The sequence below is a fragment of the Cygnus olor genome, chromosome 15 (assembly GCF_009769625.2).
Source record: "Cygnus olor isolate bCygOlo1 chromosome 15, bCygOlo1.pri.v2, whole genome shotgun sequence".
In the NCBI taxonomy this organism is placed as follows: Eukaryota; Metazoa; Chordata; class Aves; order Anseriformes; family Anatidae; genus Cygnus; species Cygnus olor.
The window spans coordinates 13876454-13886909 of NC_049183.1; the positions used below are offsets into that span (position 1 = coordinate 13876454).

The 10456-nt window shown below is 51.9% G+C and overlaps 1 protein-coding gene across 2 annotated transcripts; it reads left to right on the top strand.

Annotated features, from left to right (window-relative positions):
* Nucleotides 1-1143: 1143 nt before the first annotated feature.
* Nucleotides 1144-10366, top strand: AP5Z1 (adaptor related protein complex 5 subunit zeta 1). 2 transcript variants are annotated; one of them, XM_040575335.1, is made up of 17 exons: nt 1144-1238; nt 1354-1491; nt 1865-2051; nt 3261-3405; nt 4179-4291; nt 4462-4630; nt 5074-5214; nt 5581-5618; nt 5704-5866; nt 6178-6356; nt 6871-7013; nt 7793-7936; nt 8090-8201; nt 8591-8688; nt 8892-9024; nt 9203-9417; nt 9703-10366. In XM_040575335.1, exons 1-17 carry the CDS (start codon nt 1198-1200, stop codon nt 9971-9973), a joined length of 2430 nt encoding a protein of 809 aa, XP_040431269.1. In that variant the 5' UTR covers nt 1144-1197; the 3' UTR covers nt 9974-10366. The 2 variants fall into 2 exon arrangements, with proteins under 2 accessions (XP_040431269.1, XP_040431268.1); XM_040575334.1 differs by having other exon boundaries at nt 1146-1238; nt 6118-6356.
* Nucleotides 10367-10456: the final 90 nt, after the last annotated feature.

Consider the following 10456-nt stretch of genomic DNA (forward strand, 5'->3'; position numbering starts at 1 on the left):
CCCTTGTCTTCTTAAAGGAGGTGGAATTTAAGTTCTTGGTTTATTTGACTAATGAAAGTCATTCTGAGTTCCAACATTGAATAGGATTTTTTTAAGACCACAGTTGACATAAAGTAGCTGCGTATGACTTAACATTTCCAAATGCTTAAAACAGAAATCTTTGCTGTGTAGCAAAGATATTCACCCAGAGCCTTTTTTTGGCATCTTAAAATTGTCCTTTCATCTCTGGCTCCCTGTGCACAACAGGCGTGTTTCGTAATGCAGCCAGAGGAGAAGGCGTTGGGGAAAATCTGAATCTTCTGCTTGCTCCCCTCTGTGCATCAGCCTGCTGCCTCTAATAGCTTTGACTGTTAACAGCTGGGATGATGGATGCTGCTGCTGCTGCTTCTGAGGGCAAATGGGAGCTGATGCTTTGGTGGCTAATTGCCAAGGCACACTGTTAATGAACTTTTATGCTGGGGGAACCGTAGGGCAGAGAAGTACCAAAGGGCAAAGCGCCAAGCTGCCTGGCGCAGCGTCCTCTCCTCCCCACAGGCTGATGCAGAGCGCTGCAGCAAGAGCTTCAGGCTTATTAGCAGTCAGGAGGAAAGACGTGTCTAATGGGGGAATGTTAATGCCTTTTAACCTTTTGGAAGCTGTGAAGACCACCTGCTGAGCAGCTATTTTTATCATCTCTTGCCCTTTTTGGAAAGCATCATTTTGGAACGGGTCACAGAAAAGGCTGATGGCATCTTCTGCTGTCACGCTTTTTGCCATGTCTCTGCAGTGCTTTCTTGTAAGTTTGAATCCTGAGAGCTCCTCTCCTTAATGTTGTGCAGGATGGCATCGGAGCCAAGCTTTGCTTCAAGCTCCTGAGCGTGGTGCCTGACGTTCAGGCTGGCTGGAGGCCCGTCGGCCCTTCTTCTGTAGGACTCCTGGCCATGGCAAGGGCTGTGCTCCCCGCCACGTGAAGAGCCCAGAGCTGCCCCTCTCCCACGTGGGGAGTAATACCAATATAATCTCAAAGTAAATGTATGCAGTGCATTTTGCCATCACCCCTTCTGCTGGCGTGCAGAGTATTTGTCCCAATGCCCCCCCTCCCGGAACCTTCCCTCCGGGCGGAACCTTGGCGTAGCAGCACCGCGTCCCCCCGGAGCCGTCCGCAGCGGACCGCCCGCCTCTGGGGGGCCGCTTTGGCCGCGGACCGAGGCGTCCGCCATGTTCTCGGCGGCGGCCGAGAGCTTCCTGAGGCAGGCCCGGTACCGGGGGCACGGGGCCGGGGGGGTGGCACGGGCCGGGCCGGTCCCCGGGCGGTCCCCGGGACTTGCGAGGGCCGGAGCTCGGCCCTAACCCCTGTCCGCTCTCCCCCCGCAGGGAGGCCCAGCCGGAGGAGCTGCAGAGGTTCGCCGCCCGCGTCGCCGCCCAGCTGCAGGGCCCCGAGCCGGGCCCCGAGGCCGCCGCCTGCCTGCAGAGGCTGCACCTCGTCGTCGCCGCCAGCAAGTACCCCCGCAGGTCGGTGCGGGCCCGGCGGCTCTCTGGAGGCCCAACGTTACCGTTTGGGACAGAGCGGGGGGCCGGTGCTTCGAAAACCACCCGCCCTGTTTTTAAAACACTGGGTTTGGTGTAAAAATAAAGCCTGCTTGCTTGCCTTTTCCCATTCCAAACTAGAAAGCAACAACCTTCTTTTTCAGGGTGTGAAGCGAGCGTTTGTATCCCTGTGCTCTTTCAAGCTGTGTGAAGGGACAAAATTCAGAAGCGAAGATAATAATTAACACATTAACCAGGGTTTCAGTCAAGGGAGATCATCCCAAGGCTATGAATATTGAGGAAATAAACGCGTGAATCTGTTGTTGCCTTGCATTGATGCTTTACTGTGATGTTGCAGGCTAGATGGCGAGATTGTGGGACTGTTGCAGAAGGTGCTGTGTTCCTCCAAGTGTCCTGAGCAGATTCAGTTGTTATGTGCTGCCATCCTGAGAGAGATGTCGCCTTGCAATGATCTGAGCCTCTCTTGTGACAACATCCAAGATACAAAGCTCCTGAGTCTGGTATCCTCCGTCCTTTTGGCTCAGGTAAATGACATGCAAGTCAGAAGTGTTCCCTCGTTTATATGGATTTGTGTTCTGATTCTTCCTTGTTTGCTGAGCTCAAGTAGAATGAAAACTAGTTGAAAATATCCAGGAGAAGACAGAATTATTTCTGTGCTCATTTGAGGAACTTAATTGTTCTGCTTTGTGTAGGGAAAAAGGGGTGCTTTTTTTTTTTTTCTTCTAGTATTTGATAACAAAGGCTTCATAAAATTACACTGTATAAGGAAGGGGTGAGGCCTTATATATATTATATATATTTTAGCCACTTTGGAATCACTTCTGTAACACATGACCGGACGTGGTGCAATGAGCAGCAGCCCTCAGGAATGCACCCCTACTTCAGCAGAGCCTTTAAAAATGTCTTCTATATTTGTTGCTGCTTTGGGTGGAAATCATCTTCCTTCTCTCTGCCTACCTGCCCACCCACCTTGGTTCTGCAGAGCTGACGTTCTTTTATAAAGTTTTTTGCTTACCATAATTCACAGCCTCTGGTGTTGCAGTAGGAGCTGGAAACCTGCCGCAGATTTTAGTTCAGTCAGATTTTCCTCTTGAGTAGCAAGAGATGTGTCAGCAACACAAATAAGCAGCGCTATCATTTGCAGTAGGCAGCAGCAGAGAAGGTTTACTTTTTGTTGGCATGATGACATTCGCAGGGAAAGAAAATCTCTGGGAAGGCTGAGTCCACCTGTCATTGCTAACAAAGTCATCTTGCACAGAAGGGTTTGATGGCGTCTCAGAACCACAGCTGTAACAGCTTTATTTTCCTCATTGTGAGGATACAGCCTGAGCAGAGAGTCCTCTAATGTGTTGCAGCAGTCCATTTTCTGTTCATAAATTTCTGATTTAACAATTGAGCTAGCAAACAGACCACGTGGGGAGCAGTTAATGCTCTTTGCTCTCAAAACGATGGCTCAGAGCAGCGTTTAAGGTGAAGACATCCACTGCAGTTTTTAATTTCCACTCGAGGTGATGATTGTCCACAGACATGTTGCTCCATCAAAGTACTCTCCCGCCCTGGGATCTGTGGATTCACATTGCAGAAGAACTCTCTAATATATGGTAAAATAGCCTGTGAGTTCCTTCTGTCTTTGACACTGGTATTGGTACTTGATCGAAGAGTTTTGTGTGGTGTTGGTCTCTAGCACTGTTAGGAGGTTACCTGCCTAACTTTACCTCTCCTTTACTTTTAAGGGAGACAAGAAGGCTGAAGTGGCTGCTGTGGGGCAGCGTATCGTAAAAGTCCTTGAAGGAAGGCTGCCTGAGGGTCAGAGTTCTCGGTACCTTCTTCCTGTATTGTCCAATGTCATCAGTCTTTCACCAGAAGCTCTAACTGAAGGTAAATACATAGGAGACCTGGGACTACTGTCTGGCAGTGATCTGTCAAGTGATCAGAAGGGTCTCTGAGGGCTTTGGATGTGAGTAGGACTTGGAAACGGCTGTTAAAAGTGACATCTCTGCCACGGGGCAAGTGAACTTCTTGGGTGGGGTACATTCCACCCCTTAAAAACTGGGCTGGGCCTTCAACTGCTTGGATTCCTTCCAGGGGCCAGAATCTCTGCTCTGTTCAGATTTGTGTCAAATTAAGCTGTGCCCTAGCCAAGGTCTTCAGATACTGCAGGTGTGTGAAATTGTAGCTGTCCTGAAGAGCTGGCTGAGCAGGCAGGATTACCTGCCTTAGCTTCTGTGTGTCCTGTGTGAGGAATTTCTGCCTTTGTCTGCAGAGGTGAAGCCAGCCACTGTCTGAATAGGTCTGACAGTGTTTATGCACCTTTGTCCTGATAACAGCTGTGAGTGGAGACAAAGGAAAAACCATCTCTGGAGTGATTTGGTACCAGAAGTCCTTGGTTCTAGCACTCACTCCCTGACTTTTTCTCTGAGGAAACAGACAAAACAAGAACATGGCTAGGAGGGAGAGAAGGACACCAGGACTCTAAAGCGGTGTGAGGAGGGTAGGGCACCCACCTTGGGGTGGGTTTCTTTGCTGACTGCTCGATCAGAGACAGGTCTAAGCTGGAGGAAAAGCACAACAACTGAAGGGCAGCGGGGGAGTGTTGCAGAGGCTGCTTCTCTGCTTGGTCTAGCAATGACCTTGTGACTTTCTTTGTACAGAGCAGACCAATGTAGTCAGCAAAAAGATGGCCGACTGGCTGAGGTACGCAAGTATTCAGCAAGGAGTCGCTCAGCCTTCTGGAGGCTTCTTCTCCAATCCCAGAACCAGGCAGGTGAGTGCTGAATTGCTGTTGTTATCTCACACGGGCATTTGCTAGTCAGCAGCCTGCTGTTACAAGTTCCCCAAATCAACTTCTTTTGATAAAGAAGGGCTCGGAGGAGTTTTCTTTGCCTTCTCGTAGTCTCTCCCTGTGGGTCTGACCTGCTGCATCTTTTCTCGCAGCCTGGCCCTGTCACAGAGGTGGATGGTGCCATTGCCACAGACTTCTTCACGGTGCTCTCGCTGGGTCAGTACTACACGGAGGACCAGTGGCTCAACATGCAGGCCTTCTCCATGCTGCGGAAATGGCTGCTGTGCTACGGGGGCAAGGGGTCGAACGCACCTAATTCAGGTACGAGCTGAAGGACTGCAGACCAGCGTGGGTTGCACCCCCAAGAGGTGTGTGTGTGTTCTGAGGCGGTGAGCTGGCTGCACCAGAATCCCAGCAAGCGGCAGGAATGCGGGCGAGAGTTCAGATCTCTTGGTCTTAAAAGCGGGGGAAACTTTGTGAAGGAATGTCACAAACTCTCCTGATTGATCCTTACTGACCCTTTTGCGAGGGATTACTAACTCAGTGGGTTCCCCAGTTTCAGGCAAAATGCCGTGGGTCACTGAGAAAAAAGGCCCAGGGGGTGGAAGACAACATCTCCTGATGTTCCTGTGAGAATGCCTTCGTCCCTCGCCTCCTTTACTTCTCAGTGCACCTGGGGACAGACAGCTCCCTATCTGTTGCTCAGCAGCTAGTGAACTACAGTGCCCGTGATGTGACCTGATGTGGTAACGTTTATTCTGTAGGTAACAGATCAGAAATGGATGAGTCTGTTATGTCCATGGTCTCAACTACATCCACATCTAGTCACCTGCTTCCCCCAAAGAAGCGCCTGCGGGAGAAGGCCTTCGAGTACTGTCAGCGGCTTATTGAGCAGAGCAACAGGCGTGAGTTTTGCCTTGGAGCTTTCTTGGTGGTGGTGTTGAAAATGCTTCTGCTTTGCTGCTTCTGTGGGCTGGGATCTCACTCCCTGGAGTCCACAGTCAGGCTGGAGACACGGGACTGGCTGCAGCTGCTGGTGCCCGTCATTGACCGTCCCCGGGCTGGGATGTTGGGAAGGATTTGGAGGCAATGCCCTCGTTCTGCCTCCTACCCTTAATTTGCGGGGGGGCTGTAGAGCCTGGTTCTTATTAGCCTTGAGCTGGGATCAGTATGTGTTCCCACCTGTCTTGAAATCTGGGTTAGTGCTCGAACTGACAGCCTCATATTGCTGCTTGGACCCAGAGTTTAACTTTGACTTCCGTCTCTGGCAGAGGCCCTGAAGAAGGCTGATGGAGACCTGCAGAAAGCTGTAAGTACGCAGAGCTGGGGCTGAAGCTCTGGGAAGCTGTGCCATGGCTTTCGCCACTCTGATCTGGCTCTCTGCTCTCCTGCAGTGTCTCATTGAGGCGGTGACAATCATGGACATCATCTGCAAACAGGACTCCTCCTACGTGTACCGCGCGGCTGCCTTCCTGAAGGTCCTGCACAGCAGGATCAGCGGCGATGCCACTTATGCCAGGGCGCTGCTGCCCATTGCCCAGTTCTTCCTGAATCACGGTAAGCCATCAGCCCTCACCCTCTCTTCCAAGACGTAGCATTCTAACAGCACAGCCTTTTGTCCTGGCAGTTTGCTGGCTGCCAGAGGTCATAATTGAGCCTTGGCTGTACTGTAGGATGGTGATCTCACTCGTGGAGACCCAGGAGCTGGGCTGTCCTCTGTGTGTGTGTGGCTCTTTTTCTTTATTTTGTTGTTGTTGTTGCTTTTTAACAAAAACGTGCTCCAGACTTAGCTTTTCCATATCCACTAGAGCCCCTGTTGGCAGGGCTGCTGGGTGAGCTGTGCTCAGGAATGTGCTGTATCCTCCCAGGCGAGATGGCAGCTGTGGACTCGGATGCGATCTACAAACACTTATTCACTGATATCCCGGCTCAGCTCTTCCACAACGCATCACTGGCCTTTGAATTTGTCCTGTTCTGCAAAGAAAACAGCCAGCTCTTCGCTGAGACCTCCAGCATATTCAGGCAGAGCTTCCCTAACCTCTTTAAGGTACAGTTTGCAGGAACAGCACAGGAGACAGCCTGCTGCGCTTCCCTTCTGTGCCCCTAGAACCTTCTGTTTGCCCTTCAGCACACCCCAGAGCCTGCCGTGTGCCTCTGTGACAGTGCTGGGGAGGGCGTGGGCGAGAGGGATGGGTGAGAATGGCTGTTAAAAAGCAAGTGTGAGTCTGAGGTGGAAAGAGGGTTGTGATACTGATTAGCACTGCTGGGAGAGGAGAGTCTGGTTTAGTATTATTAGCAGGGAGCACAGTTGGTACACAGCAGTTCGGTTTTGGAAGACTTCAAAAACTTGCAGATTGACAGCCACTGAATCAGCTGCTCGGTGCATGTGTTGAGCCACCAGCAACATCCGCAGCTCTTCGCTGAACCCCTAGTCTTCTCTGTTTCTGCTCTTCAGAAGTGACTTTCCCTTTCCCATCCCTTATAGTCACAGTATGAGAACTGTCTGGGCTGCGTAGTGGAGTACTGGGGACATTACAGCACTTTTTGCTTGTTTCTTGCAGTTCCTGGCGTGGAACAGCCCACCTCTTATCTCAGAGTTTGTGGACCTTCTCCCATTTCTGCTGGACGCAGGTACAGCCATTGAGATCTTCCATTTGCTGCTTGACCTGCCCTGTCTGACAGCAGCTCTGGATGTCCAGATGAGGTAACGCTACCTTCTCTTCCGCTCGCTTGCTAATCAGAGCCTTGACATTGACCACACTCTTCTCTGAGCCTCAGCTGCCCTCTGGCTGCTGCTGTCAGAGAGTGAGAGGCATTTACTGTGGTCAGGTTAACACAAAGCTGCACAGGCATCAGCCCGGTTTTCCCAGTAGTGTGGTGTGCATGGGGAGGGAGGTTAACCAGCTCTTACACTTTAATGCTGGACTGCCTCTGGTTGTTAGGGAGTTGTTGGCAGTCCCCTCTCCGTATCCAGCTCCAAACTGTTGCCTTGTGCTGCTTGGAGTGTCTGCCACGCACCACTGCCTTGACACGGAGGTGTGGACTAGCTAGTCTTCCCTCCTTGCTCTTACCCCTTTTTACTGGCTCTTTATCCTGGAGGCAGACAGAAGTTCATTCTAAAGTCATTAGGGAGTGGAGGGGTCTGTATCTCTGCTCTTCATTTTCTTCCCTGTCATTAGCAGCTCCTTCTGGAGTGCTTAGAAAAGGGAGTCATCCTAGAAGCAAGAAGTTGCTGGGCTTTGGTGCCTGAGGGTGCAGAGTGTCATTTTCCCATTTCCCGGGAGTGATACGGAAGCAGTTCTGGAACTATTGCCTGAGTCCAGGGCTCTGAGCTCAGTGCGGGGACTTTTTCTCATCACCTCAGACATTCTGGTTCTCTGGCCTCCAGGGTGCCTGGATTAGACCAACCTGCTGTCCCTCTTTCAGTGTTAAGGCCTGGATCATTCTCACAATTCATCACGTTCCGCGTTTGCCTCCTGCTAGGTCGACCTCTGCCTCCGAGAAGGCTTCCTGCGACCCGGCTGTGAAGCCAGCCACCTGCCTGGAGGCCTTTCGCCATCCCCTCTACAAGAGCGCCTTCCAGTACCTTCTCCGCATCGAGTCTGCTCCTGAAGACCCTCCAGAGAGGTAGGAGGCTGCTGTAGGGGACTGCCACAAGGGTTTGGGTCAGCTATCCAGGTCTAGGAGGCAGCTCTGGGACTGCTGGGAAAGGCTTTATGGAGGTGTAGGGAAGGGAGGCCTGGAGAATACTTGGGAACAGGCGTTTTTTGTTGCCCACAGGCTGATTCCGCTTCGGCAGCTGCTGGGATCTCTGGCCAGCAGCCCAAGGGTTGTGCAGTGTGCAGATACCGTCCCTGTCTTACTGGAGCTCTTTTTCAGTGTGGTGGCAGAGGTAGGCCCTTTTGGGGAAATCCCAGGTGTGCTGTGGGGACTTCTTGTTACATGAAGAACAGTCACAGACACAAAAGTATTAAGACACTGCAACTTCAAGAGAGAGGTGTATGAGGGGGTGATGGGATGGTCTAATTCTGGCTTAGGCCCGCACCGAGCTGCTCACTTCATCCAGAAAGCAGAAAAGCTCCACGGTGCAGTGTTCACACTGTTCTCAGCCAGATGTAAAGGAGGTGCACGTGCAGAGTGAGTGCCTAGCTGCCTTTGTGCACTGCTCCCTTCGTGCTAAATCAGGCTGTTTCTATGCTAACTTAGTCTTCTCTGGCTGGTTAGTTTGTTTTTCGGCTGCTGGGAGTCACTGGTGTTGCTGAAGCGAGGGCTGTTTCTCAGTTTGCAGATGGTCCGCTGATAAACCAGCTGGTGGTGCTGCTGCTGCAGAGGAGCGACCAGCTCTACGAGATCCCAGCATTTAAAGATGACGTGCACAGGTGAGACAAAACAGGAGGCCCAAGCAAGTTCTCAGCCCTCCCACTGGCTGCGGCCTGGCTTCCAAGGACAGCGCAGGAGTTGTTTCAGTCGCTGCTGCGACTCATCTTGGGAGGGTGCAAAGTGGGACCCCCTCAGCCCTGCTGGAGACCGTGAGCCCTGCTGGATCTCATGGTCTGAGATCTCTCCGTCTCTTCTCTTCCAGGGTGCTGAGCTCGCAGCTGGTGATGCTGTGCAGACTACACCCTGCACTCATTGTGGAGCTGTCCAAGGAGCTTCTGGAGTTCTCGGGAACTGTCAGCAACATCCAGAACAAGGAGGCTGTCTTCACCCACGTGGTAAGTGGGGCCTGCATGCTTCTGCCACAGGGCGCTCCAGCTGCGGTACGGTCTGTTGGTTGCCTTCCCTTTCCTCCTGCTCTGTCCTAGCATTAGATACTTTGATTTGCCGTTCCCTAAAAAATGATAAGATCCCCTTTCTTTCTGCTTGCCCTGAGCACATTCACCTTTGTTTCAGGTCTGGGCTATCGGAGAGTACATGTCTGTGTCCTACGACAAGCGCTGCACTGTGGAGCAGATCAACAGGTTCTTTGAGACTCTTGAGGCCGTGCTGTTCGAAGTCACCCAGGTCCGACCGCTGGCCAGCATCCCCAGCTACGCGCCCCGCGCCATCACTGTCCTTATGACTGCCTTGACCAAGCTGGCAGCTCGCAGCCAGGACTTGATCCCCAGGTAAGGACAGAGGACAAAGGGCTGAAACATGCGGATCTGATGAGTCCGAGCATAGATGTTTGCCAGTGTTATACGACGGAACCTGAAACTGAAAGAGGACCGAGGAAAAAAGTTGTAGAGGAGCAAAGTTTGGGGAAGTGGGATTCATCTGGTGACTTAACGCTCTGTGCATCAGCAGGAGGGGTGTTTGCCTTCAACAGTCTTTTGGGGTACGCAGGCTAAAGCAGTGACCTTGCTGGGTGCGAAGATTCTGCCAGCTGAAGTTCATGTCCTTCTCTTCTGCAGAGTGTCCTTGTTCCTGTCCAAGATGAGGACGTTTCTGCAGAGCCCGGCTGTCACCTCTGTGTACTGTGAGGAGGACCGTGAGGAGATCCTTACCCGGGCAACTGAGCTCATGAACCTGCTGAAAATGCCAAGCGTGGCTCAGTTCGTGTTCACGCCATCTGTGGATGCGGCCCGCAGCCGGTTTCAGAAGGAGGTGAATGACACCCTCCCTTCTGCCCTGAGAATAGTGACCCGACTCCTAGAGCCAGCTCCTGGCTTTGTGCCGGGGTGAGGGCTTGGGGTTTCTGGGAAGCTCCAGCCTCGACTGTGACTAATCTGAGACAGCCAACACTCAAGGCTGAGGCCCTGCTCTGAACTGGGAATGAGGAACAAGGATTGTGAGTGAAACAGAAACCAGGAATAAGTAGAGCTGAGGCCGTTCTTTTGGTCTGAGCCTCTTTGTTCATCTCTCTTCCAGCACTTCTTGTTTTTCTACCTCCTATGTTTGTCCTACCTCTCCTTGGCCAGTATGGATTGAAAATGCCAGTGGATTTGTGTGAATGGGGCAAGTGAGTGAGTGCCTGCATTAATTCCCTGCTAGCACATCACATCCCTTTGGGGACGTGTTTCCTGTGTGAGGTGGGGGAAGCAGAAGTGACTCCATTAAATCTGTTGTGAGCCCTCACTGGTCTTCTTGTCTTACCGTCACAGTGAACGTGTACAGATCCGAGGGACCAGACAAGGAGCTTAGAGAGATTTATTGATCCCGTTTATT